This window comes from Adelges cooleyi, unplaced genomic scaffold, assembly GCF_023614345.1.
Source record: "Adelges cooleyi isolate 19-005CV unplaced genomic scaffold, UGA_ACOO_1.1 ACOO_flye_CR_arks_rails_tigmint_CR_PRNA_651, whole genome shotgun sequence".
Classification (NCBI taxonomy): Eukaryota; Metazoa; Arthropoda; class Insecta; order Hemiptera; family Adelgidae; genus Adelges; species Adelges cooleyi.
In genome coordinates this window covers 14,662,399-14,681,816 of record NW_026096352.1, presented here as the reverse complement: position 1 = coordinate 14,681,816, position 19,418 = coordinate 14,662,399, and the positions used below count along the sequence as shown (strand labels likewise).

General features: G+C 32.1%; 3 protein-coding genes across 5 annotated transcripts; 1 reads left to right on the top strand and 2 right to left on the bottom strand.

Annotated features, from left to right (window-relative positions):
• Nucleotides 1-1,072: 1,072 nt before the first annotated feature.
• LOC126844541 (protoporphyrinogen oxidase) lies at nucleotides 1,073-5,275 on the bottom strand. The gene is made up of 2 exons (XM_050582816.1): nucleotides 5,022-5,275; nucleotides 1,073-2,648 (listed from the first exon to the last, which is right to left on the bottom strand). Exon 2 carries the CDS (start codon nucleotides 2,638-2,640, stop codon nucleotides 1,180-1,182), a length of 1,461 nt encoding a protein of 486 aa, XP_050438773.1. The 5' UTR covers nucleotides 2,641-2,648; nucleotides 5,022-5,275; the 3' UTR covers nucleotides 1,073-1,179.
• An 885-nt stretch (nucleotides 5,276-6,160) lies between these two features.
• On the top strand, nucleotides 6,161-9,022 carry LOC126844156 (riboflavin kinase). The gene is made up of 4 exons (XM_050582056.1): nucleotides 6,161-6,398; nucleotides 7,776-7,927; nucleotides 8,001-8,103; nucleotides 8,367-9,022. Exons 1-4 carry the CDS (start codon nucleotides 6,302-6,304, stop codon nucleotides 8,474-8,476), a joined length of 462 nt encoding a protein of 153 aa, XP_050438013.1. The 5' UTR covers nucleotides 6,161-6,301; the 3' UTR covers nucleotides 8,477-9,022.
• Nucleotides 9,023-9,306: 284 nt separating this feature from the next.
• LOC126844155 (putative fatty acyl-CoA reductase CG8306) lies at nucleotides 9,307-18,609 on the bottom strand. 3 transcript variants are annotated; one of them, XM_050582054.1, is made up of 10 exons: nucleotides 17,902-18,399; nucleotides 17,786-17,836; nucleotides 17,389-17,605; nucleotides 15,234-15,488; nucleotides 14,738-14,883; nucleotides 14,021-14,130; nucleotides 13,269-13,467; nucleotides 10,429-10,680; nucleotides 9,992-10,249; nucleotides 9,307-9,922 (listed from the first exon to the last, which is right to left on the bottom strand). In XM_050582054.1, exons 3-10 carry the CDS (start codon nucleotides 17,581-17,583, stop codon nucleotides 9,784-9,786), a joined length of 1,554 nt encoding a protein of 517 aa, XP_050438011.1. In that variant the 5' UTR covers nucleotides 17,584-17,605; nucleotides 17,786-17,836; nucleotides 17,902-18,399; the 3' UTR covers nucleotides 9,307-9,783. The 3 variants fall into 3 exon arrangements, with proteins under 3 accessions (XP_050438011.1, XP_050438009.1, XP_050438010.1); XM_050582052.1 differs by lacking the exons at nucleotides 17,786-17,836; nucleotides 17,902-18,399 and adding an exon at nucleotides 18,467-18,609; XM_050582053.1 differs by having other exon boundaries at nucleotides 17,786-18,399.
• Nucleotides 18,610-19,418: the final 809 nt, after the last annotated feature.

The following is a 19,418-nucleotide window of genomic DNA, read 5'->3' as shown; positions in this document are numbered from 1 at the left end:
AAATATAATTCGAATGAATCATATTCTCATAATATGTTATATTATGTCCTGCAACAATAGAGCGGATTTTGGACAGGTTTAATACATTATTGAAAAAGTCACTAAAAATTTGAATTTCATAAAATTGGATAAAAATTAAGCCCTTGGGCCTTTGGGGCTATCAAGTTAGGTTTGATTGCTGCTATTTTTGAGAGACCCTGAAGAAGTTTTTAAAAGATCTAAACGCCAAAAGCCCTTCTTTCTCCTACTCCGGTTTGGTTAGGTTATAACTTATAATTTATTTATAATTATGTTATCCATACTTGTAGTTTTACAAGGTACCTATACAGGATGTCCCACAAATATTTGACAAATTGAATAATTTTTTTTTTAGTGAACATTTTTAAGATTTTTTTTAATTTAACACAGCCATTTTAAATAAGAATAATTTACTGAAAATGTTGATTGGTCGGCAACCAGTTTTGGATAATTACTTTTAAAGTTATTTTATCTAGAGGATCTAAAATGTCGAGGAACTCGATGGTATGTCACCGATTAGGTTAGGTTGTGATTTATACAAATCACTAGTATTTGCTTAAAATTATTATTGTAAGCTGCACGCGTCGCCTCTGTTTATATAGACTTTAAAGTGCAAATTTCGAAACAATATGTACTCTGTACACAACGTTTCACATATTTGGCTGTATATTATTATAGAATAAACATTTTGTTTACAAAACCCTATTTCAGAAAATATATTAAATAACCATTCCTTCGATCTGTGAATTTTATAAATAAATCAAAAAACATATAATTTATGATTTAACATTTTTTTAATTTTTACATACAAGAGAATTTTTTTAAATGCAATATTTAGAAGTTGTTGTCATTATTAGCAAGTATAATTTATGTGGTGGTGTAGCTGTAGCAGATTACAAAATGTGGTAGTCTCAAGATTTGATCTCTATGGTTGCGACAAAAGATAATGCGGATAATTTGGAATTACACCTAACCTAACCGGCACACTAGTAAATTATACATGTTTTTTTGGTAACTAGATATATTGTTATTACAATAATCACCGACACAATAATATGTTGCAACAAAAATACCGTTGTTTGATTGTATAATTATAATAACATATTTATTAGAACCGAAAATACTGTTACTACTATTTTGGAATATCACATTTAAGGCTGGTCAAGATTTTCGGAGCAATCTTTTGGCCGCCTTCAGCGATGCAAATATGACATCATTGATGCTGACACCGGCGTACGATGAGCCTGCCAATGTCAGGGGTAGCCGATTTTGGAATATGTAATCCTTCATTTGCGTCACCCGGCCATAGTGGCCGACGGTGTACTGCGGTATGCAGTCGTACAGCACGCGGGAACCGTACCTGTCGGGCAAGGCGCGGACGCCCAGCACCCGGCGTACATGGTCCACGGCGGTTACCGTAAGGCTTTCTTCGGACGTCAGTGCCGGGTCGCCGCCGAAATGTTTGTCGAACGCGTGTCCGCCCATCATGACGGTCAGGTCTACACGGTCCCGGCGGCCGTACACGCAATTGTCAAACGTGATGCCCAACAGCGACAGGCCTTCGCTAGGAGCGGCCAGCACGCCGAATCCCTTGTACGGCGCCAGGGCGTCCGGGTCGTCATATGACAGGTTGGTCGTGGCAATGGTAGCGGTGGGCACGGAACTCAACAGTTTAGCCAACCCGTCGTGGCCGACCAAAACCTCGGCTAACCGGCGCGCCGGTATCGTGCTCACTACGTGCTCGCATTCCAGCGTCTTGCCGTTGCTCAGCACGGCAGTAGCGCCGCCGCCCTTGTTGCACAAGTGCAGTTCCACGCACTCGGTGTTTAGCTGTACTGATGCGCCTAGGCTTTCGGCTCGCAAGTGCAGGATGCGCGTCAACCGCTGTAGTCCACCGTCCAGGTAGTACACAGGCGGTGGTTGCGCCGCCGTCAACCCCGACTGTCCGTCCACGTCTTTACCGCGCTTTTTGCGGCCGGCCAAAGTTTCTTTCAACAATCCCACGGCCACCGACCCGTGTTTGCGTTCCGCTTCGTACAAGTGCCGGAACATGAACTTGACGCTTATCGTCTTGGCGTCACCGCCGCAAATGCCGCACATCAACGGCGAAATCAAATAGTCGGCCATCTCTGGGCCGAACCGCCGGTGGAAGAAATCATAAGCGCTCTCCTCCTCGTGGTCGTCGTCCGCACAGACTTCGGCGCCACCGTTGGTCAGAAAGCACTCGCGCAAAACGTAGTAACCCAACGGCCGGGTGAACGGCGTGTTGACCGCAAACAGGGCCCGCAGCGCACCGCTCGGCAGTACATGCGTGTCGCCCTTGGCGTAGATGTACCTGGCGCTGGCGTCCGGCCCGACGGTGCGCACCAAGTCGTCGATGTCCAACTCCTTGATGAGCCCGAACGTGTTGTTGGCCGTTTCGCCGCGGCCTCTGATCGTCCGCGGACCCAACTCGGTGACGACGCCGGAGTCTTTGTCCGCCCAAGACCGTATCCAACCGCCGGCGTAGTCGTTGGAATCGACCAACGAAACCGGTTGGTCGGGTTTGTCCCGTTTCAGATAGTAAGCGGCGCTCAGGCCACCCAGACCGCCGCCCAGTATGCCAATGGTTCCGGTCGGCATGACGTCACCTGCAATAGATGCAATTATTGTATTATAATGTTATTTTTCAATGATAATAATTAGTTGAATGAGAATAATAATTGTTTTTTATAACACATTTAGGTGTTGTCTGATAAACCCACAATGAAGTCTGTAGTACTTTAACCCTTTTTTTTTACCATGTCAGACAATATTATAGTACATAAAAAAATGTGTTAGTTTGGAATATAACATAATGATATATACCTATATATTATAATTTTATCTTTTTAGGTTCAAACAATTAACAACAAAAACTTTTTTATTTTTATTTATTTAAAGAATATTTACAATCTATGCTACGAGACATAATAAGCAAATAGTAACATTAATATACAGAAAAAATAAAACGGTGATATAATATGAGGAGGGAGGCCATCTAATGATAGAACACAACGTGAACAACAAAAACTTATTAGAATTATTGTTACTTGTTTACAATTGAATAATAATGTAGGACTAAAAAAAGAATAAAACCTCTCTTGGAAATGTAGGAATTATGTATGTGTTCTCCAATTGGGTAGTGTTCTATAAGTATTTTAGTAAACAATGTATCAAAGGGTATTTAAATTGGCTCAATTTACACTGGATATTAGAAAGGCCTTCGATACGGTTGATCATAAATTATTGATTGATAAGTTATGCGGCAAACGGTAAAATGTTTAAATGGATATCCACCGAACTCAATTATTGAAAGTGTGTAATGAGTTTCCTGACATTGTTGTTAGTTCCGGTTCGCCTAAAGGAAGTCATTTATACCCTGTTCTTGTTTAAATACATATGTTTAAACTTAGGTATTGAGTTAAAACACAGTAAATTGTTAATGTTTGCGGATGGTTTCAAATTGTTCAGTGTAATCAAATCTATGGCCAATTGCCATGAGATGGACAAATATTTAAATAGATTTATTGTGCCGAGTGTAAACAAACAAAACCATGATTCATTTCATTTAGAGAACCACACAAACAATTTTGTTTTAAACAGCTCTCTTTATCATATGTTGAGCTTTGTGCAACGGTTTTTGTAATTTTGATTTATGGTTTGATAATATTAAAAAAGTGGAAAACATGTGCTTGAAATTTATTGTGATTATTATTTGTTTTTTTACTAGTTATTTATTAGTTTTATTGGTTATTATATATTCTATCGGAAAAACTTTACGGGGTACCATATTTTTTGGCTAAAAGAAAATTTGAAGGGGTAAATAATTTAAAATTCACCATCAACTAATGAAAATACTTTAATTTTAATAACTCCGAGTGTCACAAGACTTAATACTCAAATTGTTGGCTAAACCTTTTTTTGATTTAAGACTTGAGTTCTCAGCTAAGCTATGTATGAAATGTATAAAATGCTTATCTTATTGTAGAAAAATACCACTCCTCTTAATTGTTGTAAATTCCACTAGCTATATCATTATAAATATTTGTTTAAAACAAAATGGTAGCTAATGTAACGACAGACAACACTATTTTACCTGCATTCATGTAATTCACTGTGTTAAAACTATTACGAATTAACGTTAAATCCGTATACAACCATTGTCCATTCTATACTATATTTAATCTTTTATATTAATATATTATTAATTGCATAGTTTAAAAAACGGATTAACCAAAAGGCTCCTAGTTTATTTTATTGCTATATTATTAAATATTAATACAATAAAATATAATACATTTAGGTGTTGTTTGATAAACCCACAATAAGTCTGTAGTACTTTTAACACATTTTTACATATCAGACAATATCATAGTACATATAAATTATAAAAAGTACGAGTTTGGAATCTAATATAATGTATGATTGGCCAAACAAATAACATAAAAATAATAAAACCTCTTGGAAATGTAGGAATAATATATGTTTTTATCGCTTGAAAATACCCTTTTAGTAGTTTTTAATTAAAACAATAATATTATGGACAGATTTTTGTGGTGTACAAAAATTCAATATTTTTCAGTTTGTTTTGAAAACAACCATATTTTTCGATGTTTGTAGTCAAATTTGTTTTACATTATACATAAAACATTTTTTAGGTAATTATCAAACAAATAAAACAGAAAAATTATCAGTCTTCTTGTGCCTTTTTGTTTTGGGTTCTTCCTTAATTTCAGGGAAAACGAGAATATATATCTAAGTTACATATACATACGAGAATCGAATTTAATAAGAGTCATTAATAGGCTACTTTTGTAGAACCTAAGTAGGGATAATCCTAAGCAATTTATAAAAAAAGTATTTTTCTTTAAATAAGGCTGTAAATTGCTATACAATTACAAGTACACTACATGGAACCAAACATTATGAAAAATGTGAAAATTATCAAAATGAAGAGGAGAAAAATAAGGGCTTGCGCTTACCGTGTCTTTCGTTAGGTGTTGGTGTTCTGGTCTATTTCATTTTGCCTACGCTCCAAACGCAATACCGTAGCACCGATAGTGGCGTTCACTCGATACCAACGAAAATCATCTAGATATATTTAAATTTATTTTAGAAATATATATATGTTTACACAATTTGATGGTGTGTGTAAAGAGAAATATATGTATTTTAACTAATTATGGCATTAATTAATTTGTTGAGGAAATTTGCTAGTTTTGCAGAGAAAATACTATTACTGTTATCAATGATATTGGCCGCCGATAATTGTTATCAGAGAAAAACATAAGAATATTATCCACAGCTGATAATATAGAATGATCTTTCTTTCCATGCAACGTTATGCCTCGTTCGCGCCATGAAAAAGTCGAAATTCAAAATTTCAAATAATTAGTATTGATTATTGCAGTATTCGATACGATTAAGAAGACATCAAGAAATTGCATCCAATTTCAATCATCGCTACCGCTATCCGTAGAAAAACACAAACAATTTTTAATTAACGGTTTACCGAACTGGACGTCCACAATAATAATCATATTGTTTTTGTACAATAATTAATATAACTCATATATATTGTATATTATTATATTAAACACTCAACTCGGTGCAATGACCAGATAAAATCGGTTAAGCGAAATAAAAAAAAATGATGACTGTATGATTAATGACGGGGAACGGCTGTAAGTTAATAAAACCATAGTCATAATTTATCCTCTGCTGACTGCTCCAGAGTCCAGATAGTTATTAAAAGTTCCGAGGTCGACATAGTAATAAAACAATATAAACGACGACAGTGAAATAATATGATTTCAATTTTCATCAGACGGTTTTCACAACAACCATCGTTTGGCGTTCGTGTGGCGAGTAGTAAGTCAATTAATTTATAGTCATATGTTTGTGTGTGTATGATCGATGTGGCAATTAGCAAGAGAGATAACTATATAATATATATATATATATTTTAATAATAGTGTATTGTGTAATAATATAGCGGCATATGAGTTGTGGCATCTTTTAATAATAATATTTTTTGTTTCGAATAAAAAACTTTAAAGGAATACACGGATACACCCTTAATCCTTATCACGATTAAGTTGTTTTGTGATAAGAAACCAAGCGGGCTGCTGATCGGATAGCCGCTGCTGTTTGTTATTGGTCGGTCGATTTGCACAGCCGATCCCGGATCCTTTACGGGCAACGGGCTTGTTTTGAGCTTTGCTCTCAATAGTGAAATTCATTCATCGTCGAATCGTTGATCATGACCGAACAAAAGGAATTCGGATTGCCGTTTTACGGTAGCGGTTTGGTCGTCAAAGGATTCGGACGAGGATCCAAACACTTGGGTATTCCAACAGGTCAGTGACACACCAACGACAACAACAAAGATAATATCTAACAAGCGTTAATTATTGTTATTCGGTAGTAGGTATTCTGTTCGCGAATGCACCCCCGCAGCTATTGTATAATATTTCATATTGGCGTAAAACCTTCATTGTCGTGTCCAAAAAAAATTGTTGCACAATAATATTTCACAATACCTACTAGTTAAGAGGGCAAAGTACAACTTGGCCAGTGATTGTAATAATATAATATACCTATGTGTGGCGATGGCGTTCAACGAATTTTCCATTTCATAGAAAAATTTGTTGAATAATATTTTGTCCCGCTTACAAACATCAATGATTATTATTGTGTGGTAACACACATAAGTTTCAGCTATTCGATGGTTAATTTAAAATTACTTAGCGCACGGGTGTTGAAAGGGATTAACCATAAAATAAATCGTGCTCCGGAACTGTGACTATACGGTTCCAAGTGAAACCTACTAAGTTAAGATGCTCTTAAATGTATTTTGATCATACTATAATTAGAAAGATTGGGCATTAAAGGTTAAGTTTAAATTCAATTAGTTATAAATTCCTTTTTCTATAACTTTTTAACTTAACAAGTTATTTTACTGAATAACAGAGTTGCTCTCCAAAATTAAATACTGAAAGTACTTAAAGTAGTAATAATAAAAGTTTACCTAAAAGTTAATAAGAAAAACGCCCTTAAAACTTTTTTCCTCTGTGATTAAGGATGACATAATAAACATATAAGCAAGGTGCAATAAAAAGGTTACATCATTTTTTAAATCCTATTTGAAGTAAATATTTATAAAATAATAATTCGCTAAAAATGCAGTTAAGTGCTCTTGCAGTTTAATATTTTTGTCTTAAATGTATGTGTATAAATTTCTATTGTATGTTTTAATGAGCTAGGTGTAACATTTGCTAAAAAGTTTTGACTAAGATATTTGAGTAAAGAAAGTCGTGGTCATTGTAGCTGAGGGTTGTGCTTTTAGTGTAGAATTCACACACAATTATACAATTATTTTTTTTAATATTAGGATTGATCGGCGTTTTTCTAATAACTCGTTGTTATATATAGCCAAGTCAACAAATTAAAATGAGTTATTAACACTTAAAAGTGTAGATGGAGAGATGCAGTGAGTTATGATTGTTATCTATTCTTTCTATTGCACCACAAATTATCTTCCGTATATTCATATAACTAAAAAGTTAAATGACTAAGAACTCAAAAAGTATTTTTGCTTAACTTTTTACCAACCAGAGACTAACTAGATTTACAATACTTCTCTGACCACCAACAAAAAATTTAAGTTTTACGTCCTAATAAAGGTTTTTTATTTTTTTATTTAACTAAACTGTACTTAATTTATTTGTATTCAGCTAATCTTCATAAAGATGTGATTGATAAGATGCCTGAAGAAATGACGACTGGAGTATATTATGGCTGGGCTCAAGTACAAAACTTTCCTGTTCATAAAATGGTCATGAGCGTCGGCTGGAATCCATTTTACAAAAACGAAGAAAAGTCGATGGTATGTGGTTGCTATTATAGTATTATTGTTATTATCGCTGCAGTATTTAATATGAGTATAATTATTGTTTTAGGAAATACATATACTCCATGAATTTAAAGAAGATTTTTACGGATCAAATCTTAGGATAATCGTCGTTGGATACGTCCGTCCGGAAATGGATTTTGATTCTGTTGGTATGACAAAAATACATTTTTTTAAACCTCCGTACATATTAATTTATAGTGTAGGCACATTTTCCTTCTTTAATTTCAATCAAATAGTAAGAACCTAAAAATAAGGTATTTTTTTGTCATAGTAAGTTGTCATTGTGTTTTTTATAAAAACTAACACTCGACTAATAAAGAAAAAAGAGTTACTCATTTTAGAATTATCATAATGTCTCTAGTGACGACAACAGAGAATTAGAATTTATTATTATGTATTTTTTTTTTTTTAGATGATCTTATCAAGACGATTCATTCAGATATTGATATTGCCAAAAAACAATTAGACCAAAAGAGTTGCCGCACATTTAGCAAGGATCATTTCTTTGATAAACATTCCTGATTTAGGAGGTTGTTTCGTTACATACGAAGTATTATGTAAACGGAACTCTACACAACTGAACATAATATTCCATCGCTATTGCCAAAAGACATTTCAAACCACTTTAGCTCCTTGTGATAATAACTTTATGGCAATTGTGTGATTAAACGATAACATAAAATTAAGTCGACTACATGATATATAGTAGTAATAGTATTTTAAAAATTAGCTTATCAAAATATATTGTTGCATTTACCAACTTGGTAAATCAATTTTTGTTTTACCTGTTTATTCGTTTTTAGAACTACATAGAATTAGTTATTTATATAAAAATATTGTAGTTACCTTTAGTTTAGTTGTTGATCATAGTTTTTAGATTTGTTGCTGAATATTACCAACCAATGTGTACTCATAATTTGTGTGCTTAGACCTACAATAACTACTTATCACTTGAACCAATATCTTTAAAGATTTAGTCTATAGATTATAACTACTTTAATTATATTTAAGTACTTTAATTATAGACATAATTGTCAACTTAAATACAATAATTTGACTTAAAGAAAATGTTTGTTAGTTATTTAAAACATGTCTGGGGGTTTTTTTTTATATTTATTTCTGTTGGGCATTTATAATATATATGCAAATGAAAGGTATTGTTTTATTTTTATAACTTCATTGATATTTTAAACATCTACAGATTTACATTAGTTATAATGTAATTTGTTTATCGACACTGCGTGACGATGTTACAAACATGTCTGCAACCACCTTATTGTTATATCAACTGTTGCACCGATGAAAGTCATAACTCAATTTTTGAAAACGATACAAAAAATAAACTAGATCCATAACGACTACAAACAATATATATTTTATTCAACTTGCTTACATCTTAATTGTTTTTTTTTTTTTTTTTAATCGTAAAAATGATAACAAACTATCCTACACGTTGTAGGAAAACTAAATGTAATTTTTGTACTTGTATTTCTACTCTGAGAGTATCACGCTTGATAGTAGAATTTTATAATACAACACCTTGAGATTATAAAAAATGCAAGCTCTTTAAATACAAATTATAGTTGATAAAAAAAGAAAAACGTTTCTAATAAAATATAAAAAATAAAATAAAATACTGACCACATTAAACTGTGTGCATAATTACACAATTGAGTAATAACAAACGTACATTGCAATAAGTGTTATATAAATAGTTTTTAAAGATAATACCCGTTTGTATACACATATTAGTACGTTAGTATCTATTAACGTACAGGTTAAAAGACAAATAAATTTCTTATAAAAAATAAAGTAATTAAAGTGATTATTTAGAAAAAGTATCCAAAAACAATGACCGCCAAGCCAGCCCAGTAGCACGACAAGAATGACGCACCAGTCGCGAGAGACGCTAAATACCAAATCAATAGAACAATGGACACTTGCAAAGCCACGTTCAACCACATAAGTCTAAAAAAAAAATTAAATATTCATTAATCATATTCCTTGCCAAGTCGAGAACAACCAATGAGCTCTTACATAAAATTTTTCTTGATGGCCGCTTTCAAAGTTTTCTCACTCTCTTTGAGCAAATATTTTCGAACACCTAGTGATAAATTTATGAAAAAAGGCGTCCATTGTACACCAGTGGGATCAACGTAAAACACAGGCTTGTCATCAACACCCAAGTCTTCGTGCAAACGTAATGTACGAGCATTGTCGAATTTCCACTCGTTAAATATGAAAGGAGCGAGTTTGCTGAGTGAACGGTTAACATTTTTGTGCATACGGACCAAACTGAAAAATCATTTATTTAAAATTAAAACTAATCTTATTCAAAAATCAAGCATTTAATATCATTTTTATTTTAGTGAATGTATTTTATTTAAACACTTGATTTTTTAGTCAAGTTTAGTCAAAGAGTTATGCGTTATTCATTAAAATATCAACATGTTGTGTAAATTTAATTTACTTACATGGGACGTCCTCCAGATACTCTTGTGACGGTGTCCAATATATAGGCAGGTATGAAATGAAATATGGCAGATGATATCCAATACATGAACAGATTAGGCAAGAATTTGAGTGTTGGATACCATACGGCACCCTTTATTGGATATTCGTTTAAACTGTCATTCATCCTGGATTGAATATCGTGCCAACGGAAAGGATTGCAAGTGCTGGTAGTGCAGTGAAATACTGGAGTTTGACCAGTCACAGCAGGATCACTAAAACAGTTAAATACAACAATTTAATCAATAGGTCTTACGTTTTGTGAATCAATCACCCGTATTGCCAAAATAGTATTAATAATAACATATAGTATCTTCTAATATGTTACGCTATTTAATTATTTAAACCTTAAATTTTCAATGTTATTAGTTTGGGAGTTTTTTTTCAATACAGGACACACTCATATAATTATAAGCATCTTAAAAAAAAAAGAAATGTACACGCTTGTGATACGTCTTGTCAAAAAAAAAATATATATGTATTAATAATTTATATAAAAATTAGTTAGATTATAAGTTTTTCTCCATATCTTTGGGGTTATTGATTACACCGGCACACAAAAAAAAAAAAGTCGTTTGTGCATTTGACCAGACCCACCTACGGATATGTATTTTGATCCGCTGAATCCGAATTTGAGGTCTGTTTGGCCCGGTTACCCTCCAGATTTAAGTAAAATGCAAAAACCCAAAAATGTAAAAAATTGCGAAAAACTGCAATAACAGCGATGAAAACATTTTTGTGGACCCGGATCAAGTATGTTTTCTTTGTATTTCAATCCGATAAATCTGAATCTAAAGGTTAATTAAGCCCGTTGAGCCGTCAAAATTTAAAAAATTTGCAAAAAACCGAAAAATGACAATTAAGGCAGTTAATTCAATTTTATAGTATATTTTTTTCTTTAAAATAATAGTTCAGGTAATATATTATACTTTTTTCAAAACAAAACCAAATTATTTGTCTGTAATATAGCAATAAATGCTTCCTAATAGTGCACTAATTTGAACTTTAAATAGCTATAACTTTTAAACAACAGTTGAGTATAAAAAATGGTTTTTAACAGTTTTGTCTTCAAAATATTAAATGCTAACAGAATATTTCGAAAAATGTAAGGGATCCCATTTGAATTTCAAAAGTTGATAGTGTGCTTGCGCAAACTACATAAGGTTAAACTTCAGATTTGGGTTCAAGTCATAATGTAAAATATATCATTCATGTTATTTAATTATTATTAAAATATATCTTTATTTGAACATAATAATAAAATAATTAATAAATATAATTAATACATTTGGTGAAAAGAATGGTAAGCTTAATTTAGAATTTACTTAGCAGGGGAGTGCTTGAAAGTATTTTGAAAAAAAAAAATAGCTGCGATTGTAGCCGACAATGTGTGAGATATACTTCAAACATAATACTATCAAAATATCCTTGCTTTTTATGTTTGTGGGATAGTAGGGACAGAAAAAATCACTATATTAAGAAAGAATGGCCAACAAGAGAAAAATTAAATCCAGGTTCTCACAATGTTATACGGAAATCAATGATTGATCCCTCTAAATATTTGCTACCACCACTGCATATTAAGTTGGGTCTTATAAAACAGTTCGTCAAAGCTCTTGACAAAGATGGTGATTGTTTTCAGTACTTAGGAGAAAAATTTCCAGCGATAAGTGATGCAAAGTTAAAAGAGGGCATTTTAGAACTTTATTTAATGACGCCAATTTTGTTGAAAAAATTAGCGACACGGAGAGAGCAGCTTGGGTAAGTTTTAACAATGTTTCACAGAATTTTTTGGGAAATAATAAAAGTGAGAATTACGAGACTTTAATTGAAGAATTGATGGCAAACTACAAAAATTTGGGTTGCTTGATGAATCTCAAATTACACTACCTGCATTCTCACCTGGACCACTTTCCTGAAAATCTTGGAGACTACAGCGAAGAACAAGGAGAACGATTTTATCAAGACATAAGTGAAATGGAGAGTAGGTATCAAGGAAATTGGAATTTCAACATGATGGCAGATTTTTGCTGGATGCTGAAAAGAGAAATACCAGAAGAAAACAGAAAACGTAAGAGGAACCCGCTGCGTAGGTCATTTGAAGATAAAAGAATTCGAAACAAACGAAGAGCAGTTTGAAATTCAAAAATATTGTTTCCTACCTTCTTTTTACATGTTATTTTTTATAGATTTTAAAATTTTGTCGATTTTCAGATTCTAAGATCATATTCTATCCATAAAAATACAACCAAATCATTAAGAATCGTGTTTAATAGATTTTTTTTCATATTTATAACTGCAATTTATTTGGTTTTTTGAGATTTTTTTTTAATTTTGAAATTTTAATGGACCAAATAAACTTTAGATTCAGATTCAGTGGAACAAGATACATAAAAATTATACTCGATCTGGATCTACAAATTTCTTTTATCTCCATACATTTGGTTTTTCATGATTTTTTGCAATTTTTTCGGTTTTTTGCAAATTTTTTAAATTTTGACGGCTCAACAGGATAATTAACCTTTTGCATTTTACTCAAATCTGGAGGGTAACCGGGCCAAACAGACCTCAAATTCGGATTCAGTGGATCGAAATACATATCCGTAGGTGGGTCTGGTCAAACGACTTTTTTTTTTTGTGGCCAGTGTTATTAAAATTATGTTTGAAAATTATACTCGTCTCACGGATGCTCCATCTCGTGTCGGTTTATTTGATGCTATTCAAAGGGACACGAGGTGAAAGTGTAGAACTAGACGTTACGTTTTTAGACAAAGCTCAGCGAACACTTTAAGAGAAAATTTACCTGGCTGATAACTGTGCACTGTACCACACACTGGATATCATCGAGTTGACCACCACATCTACAGGTATGTAATCGTACACTAATTTCTTATTAACGGGCAAACGTCTGACCACACCCTTGGATGCACCCATTATAAAACCTTGAGGGCCATTTTTCGAAACTGTCCATCCTTCGACAGGTTCTTTCCAAGCGGCAACAACTGTAAATTCAAATAATAAAATTTATACTCATGTTTGTTATTAGTTTTAATTTTAAGATATTGTTTGCGTTTGCAATGGTAAATCTAATTCACTTAAAAAAAGGAACATAAAACCCCCAAAATCCTTATACAGTCATATTTGAAAAATATAAATACTATCTTAAATTATAAGTTTTAGATTGGTAATAAATTATTATTTAATATAGTAATAAAAAATATGATTTAATGCACTAAAAAGAATGAATTTTAAAAATTGCATCGTTTGAAAATCATTATTTGTAATTTTATTGGAAATGGCCTTTGTTGTTAACAATACAATATAATATATTATAATGTATATATTTTTCCAATTAAATTAGTAATGGCTGTACAATATTAAATTATCACACATCTTAGCTTTGATGGGTAGCTGAGAAAGTATTTTTATTTTATAAAATTGTGTGACATTGTATTTACAATTAAACCAATTAAACTGGGTAGAAAAATAATGTGAGATCTTAATAAATAGGGTATAAAAAAAACTAAATTAGTTTAGATAACAACAAATACTTACTCATACTAGGCCGAATTATACAGGTACGGATGTTACTTCTAACATCATTAACAACGTGTTCAGCCAATGCCTTAGTAAATGTGTATGTATTAATGTGATCACCCAAGATTCTAAAACATAAGTAAGATACTATAAATGTATTCAGACTGATTTATTGATTTTCATTAAAATACATAACAAAAAAAAAAAAGCTAAAATAACATCAAGAGCATTAACTTTAGGTTGGGTAACACATTTGTATATAAGTGTTATTTATTATTTACACAGGAATCTTGTGTAGTTTTGACAAAAAAAATAATCATTTTATAGAACGAAAAAAATTATATTATATCACAGAAATGTATTTCATGTATGTTTTTCCCAAATTAAATGTGCTGTTACATATTAAAAACTACAATATAAAGGCAGATCACGTTAGTTTTCAAAGCATTCTTCACACAACAGAAGGTATGTATGTATTTCATGTTCGATTCATAAAACAAGAATGATAGTTAACATTTGTTTACAATTTGTTGGTAACAATGTGTGATATTACAAGTCAAACTTGATGCCCTAGATATTATATTGGGTTCGTTCGCCACAGTACTACCAAATAGACATTGAATTTTTATCTAACATATTATATGATTTGTTTATTTGACTACTATAATTTTTTGATTTGTTCCAATTTAGCTCTTCATAATTTTAGTTTAAAAAAAAATAGATTAATGTACAAACTTTTCAGACGCATTATTCAACTCATTGGCATCCATTGTCTCAACATAATTAATTACATCGTTGTAATTAGCAGGTGCTTCGTAAATTATTTCTTCAGCATAGCTTCTATTAGAATTGACATAAGCGCTCGAAACATGCAACATACACTGCAATACATTGATTCAATTATTTTTTATTATTAAACTATTCTTTTTAAATAGGTATTTATATTTATATAAACATCATATCATAGTTTATTAGACCTTGAAGGCCATCATAAGATGATTTCTTTTCACTATCCTGGACGGCTCATCGATCCGTCGCCGGAAACCGGGATGTCAGCTCTTTTTCACCAGAAGACCTCTTGCCCATCAAATGGAGCACCCGTGACAGAGTGTCGTCAAACAGGCTACAGTAAGTCGAAAAACTAACGCTACACCCACTCGACCACTCCTCCTTCAATCTCTTTCTCTTTACATAAATATATAAGTAATATTATTAAATATGTAAGGCTTACATCTAAATTTTTGATTTTTTTGCTCAAGTCTACCACACGTTTTGTACCCAACAAGTTGATGTTAATAGCAGTTAACAAATCCGTTTCGAAATCTAATGTGGCAGCACAATGAACCACAATGTTCACATTGTCGATCAACATCTTTTCATCGTCGTCGGATAATCCTAGTTTTTCTCCAGATATGTCTCCGTTAACAGGCACAAGCTTGTCCAACAGTGCGGGACCACCCTCCATATTTTTTAACGTCTCAAAAACCTAAAAGATAATAAAATCACAAAATAAACTTTATAACTGTGCATATTCAAAAGGCCTTAAAATACAATTATAAATATCATTTCACAAATACTAGTTCTACAGAAATAGTAATCTTTTTTTTTTATGTAATTTACATAAAATGTTTTTAATTAACAAGAGTTAAATCAAACTGGCAGTATTGAAAATGGTTAGTGTAATTCAATAACCAATAGTTTCAAAACAAAAATGTCAGTCTAGTTAATAAAATATATTATTTATGTTACGGTCGACTTCTCTATTTTATTCTTAGGACAAGGTTTTTAATAAAACAATTTTTTTTTCCAATATTATTTAATGACTATGCTGAGTTACCTTATTAGCTTAAATTCATTTTATTCCCCATTCAAATTTTAAAAACTGTTTTTTTTCCAACATATTTTTAAGGACGAAAATGAATGTGATGTCAGATTGTTGTTCCGCAAAGTTATAAGCTAACCATTTCTTGCTTAATAATTAAAAAAAAAAAAAAAAACCCAATCAAAAGTTTTTGTTAAAATTTGATTCTAAACAATTTTTTTTTTTAATTGACACATTTTTTGATTTGAAAGTTTTTGGTGCAATTAATTTTCCCAGAACGGTTGGAATCCCTTAATATAACTAAATATTAACTTAGTTAAACTTTCATTATAAATACGTATTTTTTTAATAATTTATTTATTAAGCAAATTATAGTTCAAAAATAAAATAACTGACCTAACTAGTCCAAATTGCGACTTTCGGCACACCGATCAGTGCCTATGCTTATCATCTCAGTTTTTTGTTAATAACTAAAAAATTAATAACAATGGAAAATTTCTGTTTTCGCCAAACATTTATAAATAAAAAAAATTATAGATTAATTTTTGAATTAAAAAAAAAACTTAAGTTATTGTTTATAGATTGAAAAACAAGATTGACCGACAAATGCTGACTTCACCATCGTTTTCTTCAGCATCAAAAATACATGTTTAAAATTTTTTTAAAAATAATTGAAAAACTCTCATGAGACGGTGAAATACATTTTATATTTTAGGTAATAAATAACATGACATTGTAATGTGAAATATCACATCAAATTTAAAAATCGGCATGCCAAAATATATTTTTTTGGCTCCCCAGAGAAATAAAAATTAATATAATTTACGATATTTTGCCTTCTACTCGGTTTTCCAATTACACTAAATATGTAGATTAAGTATAAATAAGAGTAATTTTAAATACCAGTATTCAAATACAGAGGATAAAGTATACATTATTAGTTTATTAAAAACAAAATGATAGAGTAAACTACATTTCAATTATTTTCACTTTACTGTCATTACTAATGACATATTTACAAGAGAATAAATAAATCCATAAGACGATTAGAGAGCTATATTTCCTATCTCTGTCCATGTAACACATAGCATAGGAAAGAAGTCGTATTTTTGTTCCAACCAATTGGTCTGAAGATACGATATGGAATTAAAAAATAAAATTGAATTAATTTCCCACTTTACTTATTAAATGTTTAAACTTAAAATTTTCCAGTATTCAAATAAAAATGACATAAAAAAGTTAAATAAAAAATCACACATAAACAAATAAATTAAGAAAATTCGGAAGTCATTCCTCTTTAAACCGCTAGAAGAAATTCTGAGGAATTTATATCAGTTTTCAGATTGAGAAATTGATTGTATTGTCTGTCTAAATTCTTATGATGCACATAAAATGAACACAGATGGAAAATTTCACTCTCTAATCCCCTTAGCTGGTTAGTAGTATATTTTTTTAAAAAAAAAAACTAATTTTTACATGTAATCGTAAAAATATTTTCGAGCGTTAAATTCTATGTATTATTAACACTCGACACGGCTGAAAAAAAAAAAAAAATAAGACTCACCGAATTGTTTTTGATGATTTCAAATCGTTCTTCGACGCTCTGGCCCTTGCGAGCTCGAAGCAGTACGTAAATAATTCCAACATCTGGTAGGCTCCTGATGACTTTTTCCAAATAGGCTACTCCGACAAAGCCAGAGCCGCCGGTCAGGAATATATTCTTGCCGGCATAGAATTGTTTCACTGTTTGGTACGGCATTGCGGTATTCTAATCACTGGCCCTGGAGCATGTAGCGTGTGTGAAAAAAAACAAAACACAAAAAAAAAAAAATTAAAATATTTTTAATTCGTACACAAGAGCCGTCCACCACATACTATTCAATAACCACGTACAGCGAAAGTATAGCCTGTGGTGGTCAATGTACACGCGGAAGTGGTGTAATAAAAAAATCTGGTATTACCTGTTTTGATCAAATAAAGTTCAATAAAACTAAATGGTAAAACGGTAAAAACTAAAAAAAAAGTTAAAGGAAATTTATCTGGGCGAAATTTGTTCGCACTGCGGATGAGAATAAACCACAGTTGCGCGTTGACCGCGAGAAGAGGCCTACTACCGTTGCTGTTAGAGAGAGAGATTAGCAGTAATATTATGAATTATGCATAATATTTTACTATTAAACAGCGCCGAATGTTCTGGAACGAAGCATCAACAGTAGTGAAATGCACGTTAGATACACGCCCTCAGATCTTGGACAACACACGAATTGCGTCACAAAACAAGTTTTCCTTGAGTGTGTGTGTATGTATGTACATATGTGTAGCGTGTGTGTTATTATATTTTATAACGAAATTCGAAACTGTTCGTGAATCGTGTGCGGTGACCACGCGCTGGAGCCGAACGCCAATCGACGGTATTACAGCTGTTATATATATCCATGTACAATATTAGTTTTGTAATTATTATTGTTGTTAAATATACGTAGGCCGGTCGAGACTAGCGGTCTCCCGAGCAATAACCATATTATAGCGACGACTATCACACGACCGGTGCGCGACTTGAATGGAGAAAGTGCCCACGCCGACTATAGAGCGTTCAACGTGGGAAAACCGCGTTATGAATTTAGTATTTATTTGGCACTTACCGCCCCAATAGAAATGAATTGAACGATTTACCGACGATGATGAATTATTATAATATAGATCACACGGTGCTTCGAAACAGTGTAGATGACGACGCTACAAAAAACGAACTAATCCATCCAGTATCTACTATCTCAGCAGCGGCGCGTCGAGGTGCAAAAACTGGTATCCGTGACGTAGTCGCCGTCGGCTGATAACGATATCCGGATACATGATAACGTTATTGCCATTGATAACGTTATTGTCAACACACCATAGATTGTTTTATTGTGATAACGTCCGCTGCCGGTCTTTTTGCCGCCAAAACACAGAACCGCCACCCACAAGTCACAACTGACGTTCAAATATGCCTACACAGAATGCGTGTTACTCGCTCCGTGATGGTTGTAGATGAAAAAAATACATAAAAACAAAACGAAAGATGACAAAATTTTGGAGACAATGTCGTTTTATTTTTTTTGATAAACCTTATATTTAACATTTAAAATCAATTTTTTTTTTTAAATAGCCAAAAAATTTTTTCACATTATTATTTTCAAAATCGGATACTACAACTTTGTCTCCAAAATGTTGTTATCTTTCGATTGATTTTATAATGGATGATTTTGCTTTAAAACCACTATGGACCAAGTAAAACGCATGCGGTTATGTTTAAATAGTAAAAAAAAACATTTTAAATCTCTGCAAAGGCTGCTGTGATAGTCCGATGAATAAATTTACAGTTTACTATACAACAATTTCCTATTACTGAACTAATAATTCTTTGATGCGTGGTCAAAAGAAGTTGAGTCATGGTTTTTAAAAAATCATGTTTTGACTCATTTAGATTTAAAAAAAAATAAACTCGATTTTAGGTACTAACATAATACAAGATAGTTAAGGTGAAAATCGATTGGTATTAAAGATATATTCAACATTTTAAGATCTAAAAGAGTTATGTCAATTTATATCATT

Coding starts and splice junctions, on each gene's coding strand:
- LOC126844541 (XM_050582816.1), bottom strand. CDS start 2,640: ATGCCGACCGGAACCATTGGCATACTGGGCGGCGGTCTGGGTGGCCTG.
- LOC126844155 (XM_050582052.1), bottom strand. CDS start 17,583: ATGCCGTACCAAACAGTGAAACAATTCTATGCCGGCAAGAATATATTC. Junction 15,489..17,388: donor AAATCATCAAAAACAATTCG/GTGAGTCTTATT, acceptor ATTATCTTTTAG/GTTTTTGAGACGTTAAAAAA. Junction 10,250..10,428: donor GTATCTGGAGGACGTCCCAT/GTAAGTAAATTA, acceptor ATGATTTTTCAG/TTTGGTCCGTATGCACAAAA.
- LOC126844156 (XM_050582056.1), top strand. CDS start 6,302: ATGACCGAACAAAAGGAATTCGGATTGCCGTTTTACGGTAGCGGTTTG. Junction 7,928..8,000: donor AAAACGAAGAAAAGTCGATG/GTATGTGGTTGC, acceptor TTATTGTTTTAG/GAAATACATATACTCCATGA. Junction 8,104..8,366: donor AATGGATTTTGATTCTGTTG/GTATGACAAAAA, acceptor TTTTTTTTTTAG/ATGATCTTATCAAGACGATT.